Source organism: Triticum urartu, chromosome 7A, assembly GCF_056163025.1.
Source record: "Triticum urartu cultivar PI428250 chromosome 7A, HENAU_Tu73, whole genome shotgun sequence".
In the NCBI taxonomy this organism is placed as follows: domain Eukaryota; kingdom Viridiplantae; phylum Streptophyta; class Magnoliopsida; order Poales; family Poaceae; genus Triticum; species Triticum urartu.
Window position 1 is genome coordinate 171,694,960 of NC_141879.1, and position 24,820 is coordinate 171,719,779.

Below are 24,820 nucleotides of genomic sequence, written 5' to 3' on the forward strand. Positions count from 1 at the left end.
ATAGTTATTGCTCATTCAGAAGGGGAGCATGACTCCACCAATGGACATGCACCTTTCCGTCGTTGAAATTTAAACGCTCGACATTCTTGTATTTTTCATGTATGTCGTAGTGGAGTCAAATATGGCCTCTTTTGTTAGGAAATTATATCTTGTCTCTCAGTAATACTCCTTCATTATGTTTCTAAATGTATTTTGTTTGTTCTAGAATAAATCATATACTGCATTTTGCATCATTTAAATGCGCTGGTTCTGATCATATCTCCACTTTTGTCCTGTATGTTTTGCGAAATGGAGTAATTAACTTGAATTGTTAATGCGATTCAGATCTTTGGCATGTACAGTTCATATAGCTAATGCCTCCCTACAAATGACTTTGACCCCACTACAATTGTTCAAAGTTTACATGCATATTGTTTATGTTGGGTTCACTTCATATAGGAGCAAAATCTGAGAAGTTGTTGCGTTCAAGTTTATGTGAGTTCTTGGTATGGTTCCACTTCAACGCTGTTTAGTTGTAATATCACGCCTTTGAATGACTTTTTCATAATACTTCTGTTGTTACGCAACCTTAGCTGTGCTGCATTTCTTATCTGAGTTGTAGTGGAACTTTTTATGTCAACTAAGCACAACGGAGTTTAGTTCTTTTCTCCCTACCAACTCTATTGATCTATTATAGTTCATCATTACTTTTTGTTGTTGCTGGTTGTTTCTTTTCACATGTTCGATTAAGTTTGTTGCACTACTTTGCATCCTGGGAGTGAAAAAATATCGTGATAATGTGTAAGCTACTTCTAGTTTTACCTACTGGCTATTACATTTTATAATGTGAGGTAATTTTCATAATGTGGCAGATATTGGTTTATGGGAGCAGTTTCAACCACAACTACATGCGTTTTGATGACTTCGGTGTGCAGCCAGAAACATGGGATCACCCATAGTTGCTGTTTGATGAGAGTTGGCCTTGCTGATTTGGGCGGTACTGCCTGGAGAGTAGCATAGTGTTCTTTGAGACGTGCTTGTAAAATTAGTGTTTTCTGGGTCTTCCTTTTGCTCCTGTACTGATATATTTTTGGTGTATATTTGTAATTTTCTTTTTTTAGTGAAATGAGCATATATTTTTCGGCAAACTCTTAATAGCCTGAAATTTCCATGGACCAAGAGAAATGACTGATGTGCTGATGTCTATGGATTGAAATTCGTGGGCCTTACCTGAAATTATTATGGGCTGTCCCTTTTGGACACCGAGCTGAAATATAGTGGGCCAAAATTTAGATGGGCTGATTACTATATGGGCTGCCACGTCATATCCATGTCAGATGATGATGTGGCAGGCAAATTGACGCCGTTATGAGTATGTCAGTTAGGTGCCATCCATGATAGTAAAGAACCGTCATGGTTCATGATGGTTTTGGATGATTCGTCATGGAGTGTGCAGTGGTTAAACTATGACGTGATATACATGACGGATTTTAAATCCGTCACGTATGCCCTTCCACGACAGTTTTGCACATGCCTGTGACAGACTTAATCTGTCATGGATTAACAGAATTCTTGTAGTGGGAGTGTTTTTGAGTAACAATGAACAACTTTGATGTGGCACGGTGATTTCGAACTAAAAATCCCTACACTGAGTGAGGGTTAGGTTGACGATGCATATGTATGTTACACCACACTTCAAGCCAACGACGGGGATTCATATATGCATGCATGCGCGCATAGTATATGCGCTCAAACTTAATTAGGTCTGAATCTCACCATGACCTATACTATGATAACACTAACCAAATGAAGAATATGCCATGGTAACCTATCTTGTTGTTGGTCAAGGTGATCATGGATGTCCACACGGGCCCACGAATATATAGGCTTGTCGTCGATAACCACGCGAGGGCGTGTATCGTTCAAAGGCAACCACTACATGCATATGTATGGAGGTGAGGCATGTATGCATGTTTGAATACACAACATTGATCTAGCGCGTGTGTCAAAAATCATACACTAGCTCCCCACACAGAGCGAGATCGGTTCATGATGGTGTCGTTGTACTAGCCACTTTGACTCGATGGGAGGGATTCATTCGTACACATGCATATGTGTGTGCTCAAAGTGTATCATGCATGTCATCCCAGAGCAAAAAAAATAATCCCCTCCTAAGTCAAATTAACCTCTCTTGTTGTCAGGCAAAAAGAAGTGATGGACCAAGCGGGCCCATAGGTGGAAAGCATCAATATCGCTGATAACCGTTTAAGTGGGTGCGAGAGGACAACCACCACCACTTTGCATGTGGGCCAACCATATCTATGTTGTATACCCAAAATGCACAACTTTGATGTGCCACATGCCTCAAAAACCGTAAACCATGCACCCACACAGAGCGAGGTTCATATCAAGCGTACTACATATGATGGTCCCCTTCCCCCCTCTTCACCGCATACTATATGCTCCTGCCGTAATATATGTACAACCCAAAAGAATCCTCATCGATGGTGAAATTAATTAACCTCTCCCGATGTAGGTCAAAGTGATGCATGCATGCATCGATGATGGCCTCGTTGGCCCACAGATGGAAGCGTCACACGTGAGTGTCCTAGATAGTGTTGTGTGATGTTTGAATAACCAATTTCACAATTTGGATGTGGCACGTGCCTCGGTAACCAAAAAGTCTCGACACTGAGTGAGGTGTACTTGTTCACGGACGCATACATATAGTATATATGCTAGTCCCCTCCCACCTCTTCGACGCGTCCTATATACCACCATAACACAAACAAAACAGATTATACCTTGCTGGTCAAATTAACCTCACTGCCGGTTGTTCGTCAAAGTGATGGACGACGACCTCGCAGGCCCACAGAAAGCGTCACATGCGAGTATCGAGTGTCGTGTAGGACAACCATCGACTGCATGTGGCCAAAACATTTATGTATGAAAGGGTTGTGTAATTTTTTAAATAATGATTTCACGACTGTAATGTGGCACCAGCCTGCCTAACAAAATGACCAACCCACACGGTGGCTCACAACTCGTAGTGTACTGCGAGCCACCCGCCAACCCCAGATGCACACACCCACACACACACTGCGAATCCACCGCAACTACGATGCATGTTAAATTAATTATCCTGCAGTGAACATACATGATACCAAAGCAGGGATGTTTTAATTTCAAAAAATTCACAGAGATCATTAAGACGTTTAAGTACATTGATCGATTGATTTTCTATGGGTATAATGTGCAAAAATCAAATTTGATCTACATGCACACATGACAGTGCACCTAAATGGATTGCAAAAACACATGTGTCTCACTGGGTGCATGTTTCCTCCCCGTGCAACAAATTTCAAACATTGAGAATCCTGATATTTAAATTCCAGTACATCCAAAACTTATTTGAAGTTCATGAAACTTATCGTGTTGTCATATGGACACCAATACAAAGTGGCATTGTACTTTTTTTGTCAAATTTGAGACCAGTTTTGATGTAATCTTTATCTAATTACAAATGGGAGATTTTTAATAATTGGGAACCAATATCCCAAACATATTATTTATTCGAACCGTGAGCGTTAGACCAACAATGGATACGTGCCATGCTTCGGTTAAGCAATAAAGAGGCAGCATTAATCATCCAAATAGAAAAACAATATACGTGCCGCCGCGCGACATACGAGCAGTCCGATGGGGAGGCGTGCGTGCAGGTGTGTCAATTTATGGAGGCATGCTCGCTACGCATTGTCATCGAGAGGCGTGCGAGTAGTTGTGTGAAACTTTGGTAGGCATGTCAGCAGTCCGGTGCGCAGGCTCACCAGGAGGCGAGCCATCGGTTTGACCACCGCCCGCCTCTCTCCAACAACTCCCACTACTCCATATTAATGGTGCGCCCGAGCGGCCGCACCCCCATCCTCGCTACGCACACACAATCCTCTCTCTCCACTTGCAACCTCGACGCCGCTCTCAGTCCTCAAAGCCGTTAGTGTATGAGGATACCGCCGAAGCGCCCCATCGGAGGGAGTGGTGATGCCGAGGATGCTAAAGCACCGGAGCATAGCGTGGAGATGGAGACAGAGGTTGCCGTCACCGCCGGCGAGTTATCGCTACACCCTGACGTCATCGACGGTGTCGAGCTTCCACAGCCGGAGGCGGAGTTCCACACCAACTCCGACGACCACTCCGGCGATGACTCCAACGACCACTCTGGCGACGACTCCGACGACGACGGACAGCTGGTTAGTCATCTATACCCATTTATGTGTCAAGTAGATCATAGGGTTTCTCTGGTTACTCCTGCCTCCCCTTTTTGGAATAGAAATCATGTGGTTATGTTCTCCCAATCCATGAAATCTAAGTAAGTTTCGTTAGATCCGTGTAGTGTATTGATTATTTGAATGGTACAGGTGATAAGTCATTAGTTGTTTCATCTGTGCAAATGATTTCTGCTAGTAATCCGGCTAGGGTTAGTGTCCGTGCTAATAATTCCTAGCCAGGACTTGACAATTGATTTTGAATGACCTACATATGTTTGATCCATTATTTTCTTCAAGATTGGTCTGTACTGTTGGGAAACAAAGTAATTTCAAAAAATCCTACGCACACACAAGATCATGGTAATGCACAACAACGAGAGGGGACAGTATCGTCTACGTACCCTCGTAGACCGTAAATGGAAGCGTTATGAGAACACGGTTGATGTAGTCAAACATCTTCACGATCCGACCGATCCAAGGACCGAACGCATGGCACCTCCAAGTTCAGCACACGTTCAGCTCGATGACGTCCCACGAACTCCGATCCAGCAGAGCTTCACGGGAGAGTTCCGTCAGCATGATGGCATGATGGCGTGATGATGTAGTCCAATATATCGATCTTTATGTCTTGACCATTTCGAGACTCCTCGTCATGTCCCCGATCTCATCTGCGACTCCGAACTACCTTCGGTATATCAAATCACATAAACTCATAATACCGATCGTCACCGAATGTTAAGCGTGCGGACCCTACGGGTTCGAGAACTATGTACACATGACCTAGACACGTCTCCGGTCAATAAGCATTAGCGGAACCTGGATGTTCATATTGGCTCCTACATATTCTACAAAGATCTTTACCGGTCAAACCGCATAACAACATAAGTTGTTCTCTTTGTCATCGGTATGTTACTTGCCCGATATTCGATCGTCGGTATCTCAATACCTAGTTCAATGTCGTTACCGGCAAGTCTCTTTACTTATTTCCGTAATGCATCATCCCGCAAGAAACTCATTAGTTGCATTGCTTGCAAGGCTTATAGTGATGTGCATTACCGAGAGGGCCCAGAGATACCTCTTCGACAATCGGAGTGACAAATCCTAATCTCGATCTATGCCAAGTCAACAAGTACCATTGGAGACACCTGTAGAGCAACTTTATAATCACCCAGTTACGTTGTGACATTTGGTAGCACACAAAGTGTAATCGGGAGTTGTATAATCTCATAGTCATAGGAACATGTATAAGTCATGAAGAAAGCAATAGCCGTAAACTAAAACGATCAAGTGCTAAGCTAACGGAATGGGTCAAGTCAATCACATCATTCTCCTAATGATGTGATCCCGTTTATCAAATGACAACTCATGTCTATGGTTAGGAAACATAACCATTTTTTATCAACGAGCTAGTCAAGTAAAGGCATACTAGTGGCATTCTTTTTGTCTATGTATTCACATATGTATTATGTTTCCGGTTAATACAATTCTAGCATGAATAATAAACATTTATCATGAAATAAGGAAATAAATAATAACTTTATTATTGCCTCTAGGGCATTGCTACCTCTTGAGCACTGCATTGGTTTTCCCCGAAGAGGAAGGGATGATGCAGCAAAGTAGCGTAAGTATTTCCCTCAGTTTTTGAGAACCAAGGTATCAATCCAGTAGGAGGCTACGCGCGAGTCCCTCGTACCTGCACAAAACAAATAAATCCTCACAACCAACACAAATAGGGGTTGTCAATCCCTATAAGGCCACTTACGAGAGTGAGATCTGATAGATATGATAAGATAATATTTTTGGTATTTTTATGATAAAGATGCAAAGTAAAATAAAGGCAAAGTAAATAACTAAGTAGTAGGAGATTAATATGATAAAGATAGACCCGGGGGCCATAGGTTTCACTAGTGGCTTCTCTCGAGAGCATAAGTATTCTATGGTGGGTGAACAAATTACTGTTGAGCAATTCACAGAATTGAGCATAGTTATGAGAATATCTAGGTATCACTACTAGGGAAAAGCCTAGCAGCAGCGCGGGTTTTGGGCCTCTCAGTAGTGCGGGGACCGGCGCTACTAATAAGGCGCTACAGCTAATGTATAGCAGTAACGCCTGTTGTCCCACGCTACTGCTATACATGAATAGCTGTAGCGCTCTTTAGAAAAGGGCGTTGCTGATATTATCTACAGCGCTGTTTACTGGGAAGCGCTACTGGTAAGGAGGCGCTACTGCTAAATTTCCCCCCTCGCTACTACTAGTTTTATTAGTTTTTTTCCTCCATATTTGTTTTGTATTTTAATAGGCTTTATACAATAATCTTTAGTATATCATACACATACAAATGTAATCATAGCATATACATACAATTAGTCTCATCAAATCATGTCATCATCCAACACAAAGTGGTCTCTCATCATCATCTCGAAAATAGCGATACAAGTCTCGATTACTTGCAAATACATCGCCATCCATCTAAACAATGATATACGCGAGAAGAGCTATCACTTTGAGTACATGAGTTCGTATCCCTCTCTCGCATTACCGTGAACCTAAACTAACGACTGCCTGTCGCTCGGAAACCAAAAACCGGTGTACCTGGGCCTGACACTCCGACCACTTGTCATATATATACTCCTGGCATAGCACTTCTTCGCCATTTATGATCTGTGCACATGCATCGTCACATGAGTCGATGATATGCAACATATATAGTTGAGCAACAGAAAGAGACAGACTTGGCAAAAATAGAAACAACATATCATAAGCATAAATAACAAAGTTCATCGTACCCCAAAATGCCCTAACTAGAGTGATTTTCGCTAGTCGAGGAGGAGGATAGTTTAATTACATCACAAATAAAGTTTCACCATGCATAAATCAAAGTTTTGTCATACAGAAAGTATGGACTAAACGGACACATTGTCATATATCGACAATCACTCCAACATTTCATTCCATCCATCCAAGTCAGGGAGATAGTCCTCGAGCTTAGTGAAAGGCTTCATGTCAAGACGCTGAGAGGCGATCCATGTTCGGATGTCTTCCCGCGACATTTGTCCTTCTCCGTAGAACATCCCTGTTTTTGCGACGACCTCCTTCATGATGATTTGGGCAATTTCGCGCTCGATGTTATAGAACTCAGCTCAAATTCGATGATCCTCGATATCTCCTATGTCCTTTGCCCATTGCAGAATATGGGCATCGCCGGATCTAGGTGACATGCGAAGGTTCTGGTGACCCCGTCTGTACTCCAGCATGTGGTGTAGGACATAGAATCCATCATTAAGAGAATCGTTCAGTTGCTGGATGCAGTAGAAGTCGGTCTTATGGCCGAAGGCGACCCTGCCGCCCCTTCTCTTCTTGTCCCTGACCTCTCCACCCCTTGCTTGGTAGTAAAACATAGCACTGTCGAGAACATCCTTGATGTGGGTGTAATCCTTTTTGTGAATGTTCTTCAACGAGTCCAAGTAAAGAGCGTGGGAGAATCGGGGGTAGAGGATGATGAGGACGGCGTGCCCGCCGCTGCGCAAAATAAGTACACCTCAAATTAATTAGCCTCCACCGTGCAAATGAATGATTGAAATCGAAGGAAGGGTAGCAGCGCGGATGACTTACACGGGATGATAAGGCACGAGAATCGCCTCCTTATCCTTATTGGCGACCATGAAACTGACGATGTAATCCCTCGCGAATTCATAGTGCTTTGCGCAGACTGCTAAGAAGCCCTTGTGCATGTAGTACGGGTCAGCGACACAGATATGAGATATCACTACAAGAAATATGTCAACTTGTGACCACCACTATTGGTCACTGAATGGTCACAAATTTCAATTTGTGACCTTTTTGTGACCAAAAACATAAGGTCAAAAGCTGGCCGTCATAAACTGACATTAGCGACCTTTCTTCTGGAATGGTCGAAACGTTTATGACCAAAAAAAAGGTCGTAGATTTAATGACCAACTGTTTTGGTCACTAGCAATCCGACCACAGCACGTCAGATCCACCGTGGCAAGCTGACGTGGCAGACTTATGACCAAATGAAAAGGTCGTAAAATAGAATCAGCCCGGTCCATTTCAGCCCATTTAATTTTTTTCTCTTTATTTTGCTTATCTGCATGGGCTTGGCCCAATAATTTGGCCTTTTATTTTCTGGGAATGGAGCCTTTTTCTAATGAATTTTTTTTATATTCCACTATTGTTTTGGGCCACAGCCTTTTTAGTCTAGTTCGAATTTGGGCCTTGGCCTTTTTATTTTGTGTTATGCAGCCTTTTGTAAAAAATTTCTTACAGTCATTTCTTTTTTTAGGCCCAAGCCTTTTTAGTCTAATTCTTGTTTGGGCCTCGGCATTTTTAGAGCCCAGGTTCATATTTTGCATGACTTCAGAAAATGATCCACAAGCCCAGGTTCACAAGATCCACATAACTATAAACAGGCCCAGGTTCACAAGATCCATAAGTGATCCACAAGGCATAAAACAGCCAGGTGTAAAACACTACAAGATGCAAAACACTACCAAGTGCAAAATGCAACAAACACTACCAGATGCAAAACACTACCAGATCCACATAAGTTCATGACCTACTACAACATAACTTCACATCAAGTTCAAAGACAAACTACACAGCAAGTTCAAAGACCATCAAACTGCCTTAGCTCCAAAGAGAGCCATCAAGTGGGCTAACTGCTCTTCCTGCTCTTGAGACTTCTTGCGCAGCAGCTAAAGTTCCTTGTCGCGTGCAGCTTTAGATTCTTCTGCCTTCATCTTGATTGCCGCCAATTCTTCTTGCATCACTTCAGCTTGAAGCTCAGACCTCTCCAGCTTCTGCTCAAGGTCACGAACATGAGCAGCAACTTCAGTTGTTGCTTTGCCGGAGTTGTTCCTAGATGACTGGAGCCCAACATTCCTGAGGAATGTGCTTTGCTTGACTTCGGTCTTGAGGACTTGTTCGACAATTTCAACAGCAGACTTTGGCTCTTCACCTTCTAGTACCGGCGCGTCCTTCATTTTTTCCATCTCAAGCTAGCATATGGAGGAAAATTATAGGCATTAGTGGGAGATATATTTCACATTTTGCAAACCAAACCAATCAAGAGAAACCAAACCAGCACACAAATCGATTATTTGAAGTAACCAAACCAGCACACAAAATCTATACAAGAAGATGATGACTAGTGACCTGGAGACATGCAATTGGAACAATATGATCACTTCATTAAGCCTAGAATGGTGGTTCTATATAAGATGGCTTCCTGAGTGAGCCGATCATCAAACTAACATTCAGATCAAATTTCATCATATCATAAAAAATGCATCAAATAGCTACAGCAAGTTCTGATATCTTTGTTGAACTATCAAACAACATCAAAGCATGGAACATTGCGTGTGTTCTTAACTGGCTCCGAATCAAACAACATCAAATCATCAAAGCATCAAAGCTGGTTGTGAATCAAACAGGGCAAAGCATGGAGTGACTTACTATAGCAGTCTTGACTGGCTCCGAAAATCCGTGCTTCTTGCTGTTGTGGGTGGCCTTAAACAAGTCAATCGCAGACAGCTCCTCAACCTTACGCTCTTCTTTCTGAAATGTTTTTCAACAAAAATCAAAATGTTATTCAGCAAGAATCAGAAATGTTATTCAATGAGGATCAAACGGTAAGGTCCCTAGAGAAGAGTTCTCACAGTGGCAAAAATGTGTGCTGTGTAGTGCCTGGAACTAGTTCTGTGATTGTACACGACTTTTTCTCGATTCATCTTGTTCGACACACAGGTTTCCTACAAAAAAGCATACTGTCAGCATGATCTAGCACTAGCATATCATGTGCAGAACATAAAGCATCAAACAAAGCAGAGACAAACCTTGTGTCTTGGGGTAGACCACATCTCCACCAGAGCTTGCCATTCACCATCCGTTAGATCAGGCACCGGAGACTTAATGCTGACTTTATTTGCGGCTACGGTATCAAAATACTTCTTCTTAATCTGATGGCGTTTGTTCTTTGAATATTTCTGCAGAATATCTTTGCACGAGGTCTTGATGGTCTCCGAGTCCGGGTTCATCTCAAAATTTGCCTACCAAGATAGCAAACAAGGTAGGAACAATATTAGTGATCATGCATAGGTGTAACAGAAAATAGATAGCACATTAACTATGAAATAAGTAGCTTACAGCAACTTTCCCAATGTAGTTCTCCAATAGACTAGCATTTTTTGTATAGCTTGAAGTGAGGAAGAACCGGAAGATGGCTTTTTGCAACGAGTCCACACTCAGAAGCAAGCTTTGATGCCTGCAGAGGCTTCTCTGGACGAATCATCCCTTCGGCAATTTGGATAGGCACCTTGCTACCAAGCGACTTGGTGATCCTCTCTAGCCCTTTGCCCTTTCTAAGTCTAGTCTTGGGAGTCATTGCATCTGAAAATGAAATTGAACTCATAAATTAGAATAGAAATTGACAAATGCAGGAATCGACAAAAGCATACATGATCATTCCATTTGGAAAATGCACTAGTAAAAGATAGCATTGCAAAGGTCAACTTGCCTGATTGAAGCACAAGCTGCTGTTCTTCTTCATTGATGACAGCGTTCCTGTCAATAGAAGGTGCAACAGGGCTGAGGTCTGTGTGGACAGTGCCTGCTTCATCAATGCAGATGGTTCCTGCTTCATCTAGGCAGACAGTGCCACTTCCATCCATGCTGAGAGTGGTTCCTTGATCCATGGGCGGCAACTCATCACCCGTTTGCACCGAGGTCTGAGAGTCCATGCGCAGCATACTTTCCTGATGGTCCATCGCAGTCGCCATCCTTGCTTTCTGCCTTGTGACTCTATCAAGGGCAGGTTCATCAGGTTCCAGGATCCTCTTTTTTTGTCCTGGAGCTGGGGCCATCACCCTTCCTGGAGGCATTGCAGCAGATGTTTCTGAGCTCTTGTTCTTCTTGCTGACTGTCTTCTTAACACCAGGCCTCTTCGTCCTAGATTCCTTCAGTGCCTCGTATAAACAGCACGGAAAAAAGCATTAGATCACAAGAGAAATATGTAAGCACAAGAATAACATAGAATAACAGAACCCCAACCCTCCAAACAAGACAGAGTTTGCACCTTAACAATCTTGTTGACTACAACATCATCCACTTCCTCTCCATCAATAACTTCATCCTCCTTAGGATTGTACTCTGGGTCATCATTGATAACTCCACTACCCTCTTGAACCTCATCACTTATACCTTCTTGTACACCATTTGTTTTCCTAATCATCGACGCTATTGCACCGATGCCAAGGGACTGGAACATCCAATTGTTCCTCATGATATTTCTAGCCCTAACCTTCTCGTACTCGGTGAGAGGCTCTTCTTTGCATGATAAAGGAAACGTAACTATTAGGTGAATGTTTGGAATGCATGGACAGACAGCCAAACATATCTTATGAAATTTTATTATCATTTAATCCTAGTTATTCAGGTAAGGAAGACTAACAGCACACAGGCACAATTAAGCCAGCTTATTCAGATTGCAGCAATACATTTCACTTAGCATATTAAGACACAGATTTTATGAAACTGATAGTATAACCACAAGGAGCAAGTTGCATACCAACGGTTGGCCTCATGCTTGACCTTGTCCTCCTTGCCATGGATGATCTTGAGGTGGTTCTTGCAAAATAGAATAAACAACAATCAGGTACAACAGGGATAAAGTAAAATGATGCACTTGTATCAATAAAGGAAAGCATTTGGACCATCATGCACATACATGTAATACATGTGAAACAAACTTGATGGATAAACAATACAGTGATCTAGTGTTATTAATTAAGAAAACATGTAAGTGCACTAAACAAGCATGCATGTACACTGGAAGGATATGAAGCATCTCTTAATAACTTCACTACATCAAGCAGGAGGTAGTAATGTACATCAAGCAGGAGGTAGTAATGAACATCAAGAAATCTTCCTAGTGCCTCATATAAAGTACACAACAAGCAAGCAAAGTGCTAGTAATACTGCTGATGCAAACCCTAACCCTATGTACGCTAGCAAGCAACTGAATTGAAGAGTGGCAGCAAGCAAGCAAGCATCCCCATGATGTACTGAAGAGACTAACAACGCTTGGACTGACATTCTACTGATTGTATTACTCTATGTATGCCAAGAAAAACTAAACTAAACTAAGATAAATAGAAATTAGCATGTGATGAACAAAGATAACTTTAATAAATATGAAATCAGCATCAGTCACTATACATAGAAAAAATAGATTATGTAGTATTGTTCCTATATCAGGAAGTGAAAGTCTAAATCGCAATCCACCAACAGGCACCTTATGGGCATCCTCTATGAACAGGATATGCATAAGGTGCTTTCAGCGTCCACAGTTTCACTTCAACAAGCTTTGATGATGATAATCGTAAATGGGAATCAAACTTAAAACAAGCAAAGAAAAATTCCCCATGCATGTTCCTCTACAACCTATACAACAATTTTTCAGAAGCTTCAGCCAAACCCGGTTTGATTTGGTATATCAACCCATATAGACACATATCATGTTGAGTAAGTAAAGCATGCATGATACACTCATCCTAATCAATGTGCGGTATCACATTCTCATAATAATGGAACAGAAAAATAGAATTCTGCTAAGACCCACAACAATTGCAAGCAAGTGGCTTTGTGTACCCCCATCACAAATGCAGGCTAACCCATGCATAGGCAGACCATCATAAACAAGAGTAGCATGTACTAGCAACATGATTCTTGTTGTAACTCACCCTCATCAGAATTTAGACTACTTTACCAATTAGTACAAGATTTACATATGAAGTCTGTCAAGTGAATTAGTACAAGATTTACAGGACCAACATGCACTCTTAGCAACAGTAGTCAATACATAGAGAAGCACACGCTCTTAACAACAATTGAAATCATGCATAGGAAGGACCCCATGAACCCCATGAAACCCTAACCCTAGGAACCCCATGAAACTCTAACCCCATGAAACCCATGAAACCGTAACCAGATGGAGATCATCCCCATGAATCCACATTGATCCTTCTCCATGAACAAGAAAAGCAGGAGATCCATCAATCCTAACCCTAACCATCTCCATGAACTAGAGAAACATGTACCACATGAACCCTAACCCTAGCCATCCCCATCCCCATCGATCCATCCCCATGAACCCTAGATGAACCCATGAGGGGGGTCTACCGAACCCTAGAAGATCTACCCATGAATATCGAGGGGAGATGGCTAGAGGGGAGAAGTGCCTAGGGGTGGATGATGTTGAACCCCATGAACCCTAACCCCATGAACCCCATGAACCCTAACCCTGGCCCCATGAACCCTAACCCTAACCCCATGAACTAGAGGGAGATCATCCCCACGCAACAATTAAAATGAACCCTAACCCCAAGAACAAGGACCTACCGAACCAGCAGGAGATCCTAACCCTAGAAAATCCTAACCCATGAGGGGATCTACCAGAGGGGAGATGGATCGACCAGAGGGGAGGTGGATCCACCAGAGGAGGGGAGATGGATCCACCAGAGGAGGGGAGAAGTACCTAGGGGGAGATGATGATGATGCAGCGGTGGTCGTTGTCGATCGCGCCGTCGTCGATGTAGCTGTCGTCCTCGTCGATGTAGTCGATCACGTCGTCGTCGTCGATGTGGGCGGCGCACCGCGGCCCGGCGGGGCGGCGTAGCAGCGGCGGGGCGGCACGGAGGAGAGGAGGGGAGGGAGTGGGAGCGGGGCGGCGCGGAGGTGGGGAGGGGAGGGGAGGGTTCGTCGTGGGAGAGGGAGTGGTGGATCCCGCCTGGTAGTGGGAGAGGGAGTGGTGGGTCCCGCCTGGTAGTGGGAGAGGGAGAGGAGGGAAATTTTGGTGGAGGGAAAATTTTGGTGTGGGAGGGAAATCCTTTTGGGTTTGGGTGTAGAAAAAAAGGGTTTTTTTGTAAATTTTGTAGAAATCAAGGTTAAAATCATACCGAGTAGCTGAAGAAAACGCCGGTATTGCAAGTTTAGTATTGTTGCTAGTTGGTAGGCCACATTTGATGATGTGACGCGGAGGTCTCCCATTTTTTTGATTTTTTTGAATTTTTTACGGTGTTTTCAAAAACCGGCCGATTTCATCGCGGCGGCCGTCCGTGGCTAGGGTTTGAGCCGTGCAAATCTGTTGTCGATTCTGTGATGAAAAGCCTACCTGTGAAGCTAAAAAGCATATTTAGTGAAAATAACGGGCAAGCTATGGAGGACCCGCAGTTCAAATTCCAGCCGGTTCCAGCTGAATCGGCCGAAGGTGGTCCGAATTGCCGGGAGTAGCTACGAGGGTCGCAAATGCATGCTTTTTGGCGACCGTCCGTAAAATAGGGTCTACTTTGAGATAGACATGGAATGGCGCTGTTTGGGGTGCCCCTCCTTGTAGCCGCTTCACGAAAAACGCATGTCTTTTGCATTCAAAAAATGAAAAACGGTTTTTTTGTTAAACAAGTTGGAACCTCGCTTTGGCAACATTGTTTGCCATCACAAGACGGAGGCATGCGCCCAATTTGGGCATATTATCAGAAACTATTCAACGGATGCGGCCATATCATTGCTAGTTTGGCTTGAAAGCCATGAATTTTCGTTCATGGTAGGTCGTTTTTTAGAACACTTTTTCAAGAAAACGCCGGTATTGCAAGTTTAGTATTTTTGCTAGTTGGTAGGCCACATTTGATGATGTGACGCGGAGGTCTCCCATTTTTTTGATTTTTTTTGAATTTTTTACGGTGTTTTCAAAAACCGGCCGATTTCATCGCGGCGGCCCTCCGTGGCTAGGGTTTGAGCCGTGCAAATATGTTGTCGATTCTGTGATGAAAAGCCTACCTATGAAGCTAAAAAGCATTTTTAGTGAAAATAACGGGCAAGCTATGGAGGACCCGCAGTTCAAATTCCAGTCGGTTCCAGCTGAATCGGCCGAAGGTGGTCCGAATTGCCGGGAGTAGCTACGAGGGTCGCAAATGCATGCTTTTTGGCGACCGTCCGTAAAATAGGGTCTACTTTGAGATAGACATGGAATGGCGCCGTTTGGGGTGCCCCTCCTTGTAGCCGCTTCACGAAAAACGCATGTCTTATGCATTCAAAAAATGAAAAACGGTTTTTGAATTTTTACGGTGTTTTCAAAAACCGGCGGATTTAGTCATGGCGGTCGTTCGTGGCTAGGGTTTGAGTCATGTTTTTAGCATTCAAAAAATGAAACTTATATTGTTTCATAAATGAGCATGCACAAAAACCCATAATTTTATCTTTCATCCATGAGCATGCATAAAAAATTTCAATTCCCATCAATTACCAAACTGAATATTCATTGTTAAAAACATGACTTGTTTAGATGACACTGTCATACAGCATCCATGAGCATGCACAAAATTGAACCTGACATACTTAACATTGACATGTTCATATTACACTAACAAGCTTAAACCTAACATGCTGAACACCTTTTTAACATCTTCACTCCTCCTTCTTCTCCTTCATCAACCTGGTGCGCTCAGAGTGGCGAATCCCAATGTGGATGTACTCCTCTACCACAATTGGCATGGTCCTGTCGCCAAGCAGTGCGATTGCAGGCGCCGCCACCATCGCGAAGTCGTCGTCTGCCACCACCATAGCAAGGTCGTCGTCTGCCACGACCATCGCGAGGTCGTCATCCACCACCACCATAGCGAGGTCGTCGTCCGCCACCACCATAGCAAGGTCGTCATCCGCCACCACCATAGCAGGGTCGTCGTCAGCCACCACCATAGCATGTTTGTCGTCAGCCAGAATAGGCTGCTCCTCGTCATCCCCGCTCTGCTCCTCGTCATCCCCGCTCTGCTTGTCATCCCCGCTCTGCTCCTCCTCATCATCCCCGCTCTGCTCCTCGTCATCCCCGCTGCTGCTCCCATTGCCTGGCCAAATGCAACAAAGTGTGAACATGGTGTTGTCGTCGTGCAGGTAGAGGAAGCCGAAAGGACAGGAAGAAGAGAGGCAGAGAGCTTACTGGCATCGTCGTCGTGCTAGTAGTACATGCGGCACATGGTGTTGTCGAACATCTTCACGGTGAACATGGCGTCGCCGTCGTAGCGGAAGACAAGGAAGTACCCGAGCTGTAGCTCATGGGCGCGGGCGAAATGCTCCCAGCCGGGCCCTAGGTACATGTGGCCTTCACCATCAAACACCACCAACACTTCCCACATCCTGTGAAGCCCACTGCCGGCCTCCCGCAGCTTCACTTTGTGGGGCTCACGGCCGGCGAGCATCTTCGCAAACTTGTCAGGCAGCCTCTGCAGCGAGGGTCAAGCAGTGGTTAATTGTGGCAATCAAGCACTAGACAGCAGAGTGAATTTAACACTAGAATTTCGGAGATTCAGAGCTATTGGCTTAATTTGCTTTGCTAGGGTTTATATAGCCAAAGGCCACTGGAGGCTAGATCCCCTACAAGTTTAACTGCTCCAGTGTGCCGCAGCATCTTTTTAGACAAATATAAACATGTTTATTTTAAAAACAAACAAACACAATTGGAAAATACTAATACACTTGCAACATTATAAGTGTTGGCATCATTTTTTCCCCTTTCGGTCTGCCTTTTCTATTTCTGATGAATTCTACATCACTGTGAAGAGAACCACAGGGAAACTAGCATACCTAGCAAGGTAGCACCACATCAAATGAACATGGCCAAAAGGGACCTAAACCTAAATGCCTAATTCAGTCTGCAAAATCCCTCTGAATGTGGTCCAATCGCTCGATAGTTGGGCTGGAATCAATAGAACGCACGCGCAGGCACAATACGACCATTAGCCATGTAGTATACCACAATTCCAGTAGGGACGCACGCACAGGAACAATACGAGTAACTCCTAAATCAGCATGCTTGTTGGCCTTGTTGGCCTTGTCAACAAAGAACATGGGGGAAACAAAGCAAATCAAAGAACACGGGGGGAACAGAACGGACCTGGGGGGACGGCGACTGCTTGAGCTTGTTGGCCTTGTCGGTGTCGTGGACGGTGCCTCCTCTTGATCTACTACTCTATCTACAATGGAACCCTAATCAGCATGCGCCGGGGAACCCTAATCTAATCAATAGGAAGAGGAACAGGAAGGACTCGGCGGATTCATACCTTAGGAGGCCGTCGCTGTCAATGGAGGAGTGGTTCGCCAGGGAGGTCGTCACCGTCGATGGAGGAGAAGGGGATGCCGGCGGCGGAGAGGAGGAGTGGGTCGAGTGGATAATGGAGAGGAGGAGCGGGTCAAGTGGACAAGAGGAGTGGGGAAAAGAGTGGGTCCACTTGTCAGCGAGTTCTGTTTTGATATATTGAGAAGGGTTGGCATAGAGTACAAAACCAACAACCTCTAACTAGCCCAGTGGTAGAAAAACAGTGGAATAAGCAGCAGGTCGTGGGTTCGAGCCCCCGCTCGCCCAATATTTTTTGGTAGCTCAGGGGAAAAGGGTCGAGTGGGTAGAGTAGCAAAATGGCCCACTTGTCAGTGAGTTGGTCGAGTGGCCCACTTGTCAGCGAGGTCTGTGTTTGATACTTCACTAGTTTGATGATTTGAAAAGAGATGGCATAGAGTGGACGACCAGTAGCCTCTTCCTAGCCCAGTGGTAGAAACACAGTGAAACGAGCGCACGGTCGTGGGTTCGAGTCCCCGCTCGCGCATATTTTTTTGCTCACGATGAAATGGGGCCGTGCGTGGGATCAGATGGCTGTCTGATGGAGCGCACCCAAAAATTCAGTTAAAGCAGCTCTGAAAACATCTTCAGTTCACCAAAAACAACATCTTCAGTTCAAAAAACATCTTCAGTCCAAAAACAACATCATTTTGCAGTCTTTTACATCACAACCAAAACTACATGATCACCAAAACTAAGAAAAACAGCTCTAAAAACAACAACTTCAGTTCATCATTTTGCTTCTTCATTCAAAACAACATCTTCATTTTGCATTGTATCTTCCATCACCAAAACTACATCATTTTGCATTGTATCTTCAACCATCATCTGCCTCTCCATCACTACACAGTCTCATGCATTTTGGTACCTGGAGAGATTTGTAGTACAAAAACTACATCAGGATCACATCAACAACAACTACCCAGGAGACAAAATAACATTAGATCACCAAGGAGACCAAATTTACCTTCACTACTCATCGTCGTCGATACGAAAACAAGGAACTCTATGCCCACTCCTATTTTCCTCATCATCACTACAATATTGCAGCATAGTATGATCAGTCCGGTTTTCCTCATCCTCGCTTTCATTTCCATCCTCTACCACCTTTCTTCTTTTCTTGATGCCTTGAACTGTTGCAGCACCAACGATCACACGTTCCCGGTCCCTTCGCACTCTGCTTTGCACCAGAACTTCCATAGAGTCATCATCAGCATGCAACGGAACTTCCGTAGAGTCATCATCTTGGTATGTTAGTCCACCATCACCGGGGCCCTTTTCCACTTCAGTTTCAGTCACACTCCACAAGTGTCTGTGCTGAAAGTTTTGCACAACTCGCCATTTTCCGTGCAAAAGAGTGTCTGGCAGATAAAACACCATTGTTGCTTGTGTTGTTAGAATAAAGGGATCACTCTTATACCAGCACCTTGCAGTGTTGATGCTTTTGAAGTGGCCATCATATTTGACAAAAGAGTCTCTCCTCTTCTTGCTACCAAGCTCAAACCAGTCACAGCGAAATAAGACAACCGAGCGATGGATGCCTCCACTAGAGTTGTACTGCAACTCTACGATGCTTCTCAACTGACCATAGAAGTCAATGATCTCACCATCATGTGACCCCTCAGTGATGATTCCACTATTCTGTGTCTTCCTTTTTTCCTCGCGGTCAACGGTGTGGTACCGGACACCGTCAGCAATGCATGTTGAATACACTCTCACTCGCTTATCCGGTAAGCATGCCAAAGCAAATAGATCATCACTGACCTTCTTCTCCTCATGCAACTTTCCAATCTGCACAAATAAACCATTTAGCAAACAATGGTATTTAACAATGGGTGAATAACACAGAAAACATAAACACATGTGGCTAAAGATCTCACATGATTCTTAAACCACTTAGCAAACCCCTTGGCAACCCTTTTATCAACATTGATATTGCTTTCTTCCTGATTTAACTCTTCCTTGCATTTCCTGCAATGCCAACAAAACATGTGAATTAAAACATTAGGCTGGTGCCAACCCAAGCAAAAAATATATATATATAATGAGTGCACAAGATATAACGTACTCGATATATGGAAGAACCTCGGCGCAATTGCTGAGCACAAACAAAACCATCTTGTCATACTCATCACCAGCCTCCAAGTATTGTGAGGCTCCAAGAAAGTTCACACCATGGTTGAAAACAGAGACATCACCACTTTGCGAATCAGACCGCTCTCTATTTCTGCCCGGCCGGTTCCATCTTGTTTCCACATCACCAAAGTATCTAGAGCAAAAAGTCAAGCACTCGTCAACGATATATGCTTCAGCAATAGAACCTTCAGGTCTTGCTGTGTTTCACACATAATTCTTACAAGTAAGCAGCCTTCTTTCGATTGGGTACATCCAACCGTATTGCACAGGGCCTCTAAGCATTGCCTCTTTGGGTAAGTGCACCGCCAAATGGACCATCACGGTGAATAAAGCTGGAGGGAAAATCTTCTTGAGCTTGCAAAGAATAATTGGGATTTCTTTTTCAAGTCTTTCCAGGACAGTTAACTTGAGGGTTTTGCAGCACGGTTCTCTAAAGAAATTTCCCAGCTCAGCAACCGCTTCATATATATCCTTGTGCATGATTCCTCGGAGGCCCGCCGGTAAAATCCTTTGGAGGAGGATGTGACAATCATGGGTTTTCAGTACTGAAAGCTTGAATCCATCAGAAGTAACGCACTTTGCTAGGTTAACAGCATAACCATCTGGAAATTTCACCGCTCTTAGGAATTCAAAGAATGCAAGCTTTTGTTCTTTATTCATTGTATACCATGCTCGTGGAATTTCAAATGAATCTTCATCTTCATTGTGATGTAGATGCAAATCTTCTCTTATGCCCATGTCCTCCATATCAAGCCTAGAACTAACCGTGTCCTTTGTCTTCCCTTCAATGTTCAGAAACATCCCTAGCAGATTCTCGCATATGTTTTTCTCAATGTGCATTACATCGAGATTATGCCTAAATTTCATATCAGCCCAGTATGGCAGGTCCCGCAAACAAGACCTCCGGTCCCAACATTGACCTTCCTCACGCTTTCTTTTCTTCGCCAGCTTTCCTGGTCTCACATCTTTCACCTTTTCAAGTTGCTGCTCCAGCTCTTCTTTAGTGAATTCAGCTGGCTTGTCATGGGTTTCATTCTCACCATTAAAATCTTTGCTTCTTCGCCAGCGATGGTTTGGATGAAGAAAGCGGCGGTGCCCAATATAGCAGATCTTTCTCCTTATTCTCTTTGAGCAAGGGTCTTTGTCACAATGGACACAAGCCTGATAACCCACTGTGATCCTCCCAGATAGAGTGTGCAGAGCCGGGAAATCATGGATGGACCATATGATCGTAGCACGTAGATTGAACTTTTCTTCCAGACTCAAGGCATCGTATGTAGGTACACCAGTCCAGAGCTGGAGCAGTTCTTCTACGAGGGGCTCCATAAAGACATCAAAATCCTTTCCTGGAGAATCTGGACCCGGGATAAGCAATGACATCATGAAGTTGGACTGATCCATGCATGCCCATGGTGGCAGGTTGTACGGCACCACAAAAACTGGCCACATGCTATAAGACGTGCTCATGTTCCCAAACGGATTAAACCCATCTGTGGCAATGCCAAGTTTTATGTTCCTTGGATCTGCAGCAAAATCTAAATGTATACGGTCAAACTCTTTCCATGCCTCTCCATCCGCTGGATGGCTCAGCTCATTGTCCACAGGTTGCCGCTTCAGCTTGTGCCACTGTACCTCACGTGATGATTTCTTCGAGATGAACATCTGCTGCAGCCTTGGTATCAAGGGAAAGTGCCTCAGTACCTTCTCCGGTATTGACTTCTTCCCATCAGCATCTTTCCACCTAGATGCATTGCATTTTGGACAGTTGTCATGCTTTGCTAAATCCTTCCGAAACAAGACACAGTTATTTGGGCACACATGTATTGACACATAACCTAACCCCAGCCTGCGGATTATGCCCAATGCTTCATCATAAGATCTGGGAACACAACTATCAGGGAATTGCAAGCTCAAAAGACGGAGTATTGCGTTGAATGCGGCATTGCTAATCCGGTAGAAAGACTTGATGTGGAGTAACTTCACGGTGAAGGTAATTCTTGAAAATTTACCCCCTTCATGAGCTGCGCGCTTCGCCTCCTCTAACACCTCAGCAAACAACAATTTCTGTCCATCAGCACGATCTTCAGCATCGTATAAATCCTTCAATAGGTCAGGAATCCTATCATCTTCATGCCCATCCTCTTCCTCCAAAACAGCATTATCTCGCAAAACCTTTTCCATGAAATCAATGCCAGCATCACCACCACCCATCATATGAGGGGCCTCTGTATCAGCTTCAAAATGTTGAGGTTGTCCGTCTAAAGGTTCTCCATGATATATCCATCTATCATATGTGCTGGACATCCCATTAAGAAGCAGATGATCTTCCACTCTTCCTTGAGCCATTCTTGGACGATTGAGGCATTCACAACATGGGCAAAGAATGTGAGCATCGTTGGCAAAATTTGCCCGAACAAATGCCATGAAATCATCAACTCCTTTCATATGTTCTTTCGAAAACTTTCTAACTCCTTCTCTAATCCAGCTTCTGTCCATCTGCCAAAGACAATAAATTGTTGCAACTTAGCAAATCAATCTAAGTGCATCAGCATTAATTAATGAAAATGGATGGAAGTAATGGAAGCTAAAATTCCAGAAAAATTTATATGCTAATTGCCTAACCACAAGGCCTGAAGAATTCTTAACAAACAAGCTGAACAATTCCTAACAGTACATCAAGAAAATTCATCTATGCAATATCTACCAAACAAGCAAGCTATCTCCTAACTACTAACAGTGCATCAACAAAATTCATCTATGCTGAAGAACATCTGACTGAAATCCATCTCCCACTACTCGGGTGACAAGAGAGGAGAGGGGGGAAGAGGTGAGGGGTGCATACCGGGAGGTGTGTTTGCGGCGGCGACGAGTCCCCCATGCTCGGCGAGGCCCCACCACCGTCGGTCGCCTATGCCCCTGCTGGCCCCCGCCTCCATGCCCTGCCTCGCCTCCGCCCCCTGTCGGCCCTGCCCCCGCCTCCGCTGCCGCACCCGCCCCCACCTCCGCCCCCTGCTGGTTGCTTCCGCCGCGAGGCCGTGGGCGAGGTCACCTGGTTGCTTCCGCCGCCGCCCGCCGCCACCTGGTCGGAAGACCTAGAAAAATGCTAAGTGTTGCTCTGTTCGATGCCACCCGCCGCCACCTGGTCGGAAGGTCCCACTTGTCACTGATACGTGAGAGCCGTGGTTTTATATACAATATGGAAAACTACCCACACATTAGCAACAATCTCTCTCTAGCCTAGCGGTAACGAACGAGCGAACCCAGCGTGACGTCATGGGTTCGAGTCCCCGCTAGCGCATATTTTTTAGGGAATTAAACGCTCACTCACCCACATATCAAATGGGTCCCGCCTGTCAGTGTTGCAAATCATTGCTCTGTTCGATGTCACCTGATCGGAAGGTCCCACTTGTCAATGATACAAGAGAGCCGTAGTTCTATATAATGTATAGATAAACTCCCAGATGTGAGCAACTGTCCCTCTCTAGCCCAGCGGTAGCATGCGAGCAAACCAAGCGCGAGGTGGTGGGTTCGAGTCCCGCCTCGTGCATCTTTTTTGGGCGAATTAAGCGCTCGGCCCCACATGTCAAATGGGTCCCGCCTGCCAATGTGTGCCCTGTCTGTCTATTGAATATTAAAACTCAAGCAAAAATGACACGTAGACAGTGACACATAAGCGAGGTTGCTGAGGTGGCTGCCAAATCATCCAAATTCATTCAAACTCAAGTGTAGTGACCATTTTATATTGGTCGTTATCAGCTAGGCATGAGGCAGTGGAGCTACTAGCTTTACGACCATTTCCTCTAATGAAATTATGACCTTTCTGACCAAAATGGTCGTTATGGTTTAGGGTTTAGAGCCCCCAGACAGCTTTTGACCAATTGGTCTAAAATGGTCATAAATTTATGACCAATTCTTCGAGGGTCACTGACAGAACGTCATAAGTTGACATATTTCTTGTAGTGTATCTGCTCAACCCCGATGATGTACTTCATGTGCAAGGCATAAAGGCGGACAAACGTAAAATCCAGCTTCTTCACGTGAAACATGTCGAATATGTAATCGAACCGGAGGAAGAACTTATCCGCGGGGAAGCTGTCGGCGTACGACATTTGTCGCGGAACGTTAACCACGTAGAGTGGGTATCCTGGATCTTTCGAGGCGATGAGGCCTTTCTCTACCCGCAGTACATTATCATGAAGTCTCCTTAGATCGCCGAATCTGTCCCGTAGCGCTGTTGCAGGTAGGATTGGTTGACCGGGGATATGCCATTTATACGCATCGGGGATATCTGTACGGTCCTGAAACCGAGGCTGCTGAGGCGGCTGGATCATAGAATCAGCTTTTTTGCCTTTCCTCGCTCTCTTCCTAGACTTCTTTACTACCGGAAGGTCGTCCATAATACGTTGAGACGACAATTTAGGCACCGACTCATGACGCTCAAACCCTGAGGAGGTGCCGGTATAGACATACTGTTCAGCGCCATCGTCGTCCTCATCCTCATCCATGGCGACGTCGTCAGTGACTAATCGAGCCTCCTCCTTACCCCGTCCGCTATCACCCAACCCGACACCCGACGCTAATTGGGTAGTTGGGGTGTTGATGTTCATACCTTGCTGAGGCTGCGTGCTCGTGGGTGTGCTCCCGGCCGCCACCAGACAAAGCAGACTCTTTGGCCACAACAGGACCCACCCATTGCAACAATCACCAAGCCGCCACGGTGTCTCGTCGTCACCCCCCACTAGTATTGGAGGAGGCAAAATCTCGTGGCCCGGTTTGACACTGGCCATGGAAACCTTGAAGACGTTCGGGGGGATCGACCGGCTATGGAACAATGGTTCCTTCGGCTCCATTATCGTCGCCTTCCCCACGTCCACCTTCTGGTCGTTGATGGTGTACAATATGGTGCACGGGGTTTCGTCGGCCTACAAAGAAAAGTCTGCGACATGAGACATCCGAATGGCAACGAAAACGGGAGATTATACATTTATATTGAAGGAGGGCGATGTGACAGATACCGTGAGGGCATCGAGCTCAGCCAAAGACGAAGCACCACCGAGCACGTCCGGTGCGGGAGCAGGTGCTGGTGCAATGCTAGTCGAGCTGCTCCCCAAGAAGTCAGCAAGGGGAAAGTCCTCTGCATTTTTTTCTGGATTTTCCCTTGTCCAAGTGAAAACGCCTATCACCAAGGAAGTAGACAAATCTGCAACCACCTGTTTTGCGGCAGCTACCGCTGTTGCGACTATCTGAGATGATTTCTTC

General features: G+C 44.7%; 2 protein-coding genes across 2 annotated transcripts; both read right to left on the reverse strand.

Annotated features, from left to right (window-relative positions):
• Window positions 1-18,397: 18,397 nt before the first annotated feature.
• LOC147958823 (uncharacterized) lies at window positions 18,398-19,543 on the reverse strand. The gene is made up of 3 exons (XM_087535478.1): window positions 19,494-19,543; window positions 19,306-19,396; window positions 18,398-19,216 (listed from the first exon to the last, which is right to left on the reverse strand). The coding sequence occupies exons 1-3, from the start codon at window positions 19,541-19,543 to the stop codon at window positions 18,398-18,400; spliced, it is 960 nt and encodes a 319-aa protein (XP_087391604.1).
• A 222-nt stretch (window positions 19,544-19,765) lies between these two features.
• Window positions 19,766-22,057, reverse strand: LOC147958824 (uncharacterized). Its single transcript, XM_087532321.1, has one exon. The coding sequence runs from the start codon at window positions 22,055-22,057 to the stop codon at window positions 19,766-19,768; it is 2,292 nt and encodes a 763-aa protein (XP_087388447.1).
• Between the last annotated feature and the right edge of the window lie 2,763 nt (window positions 22,058-24,820).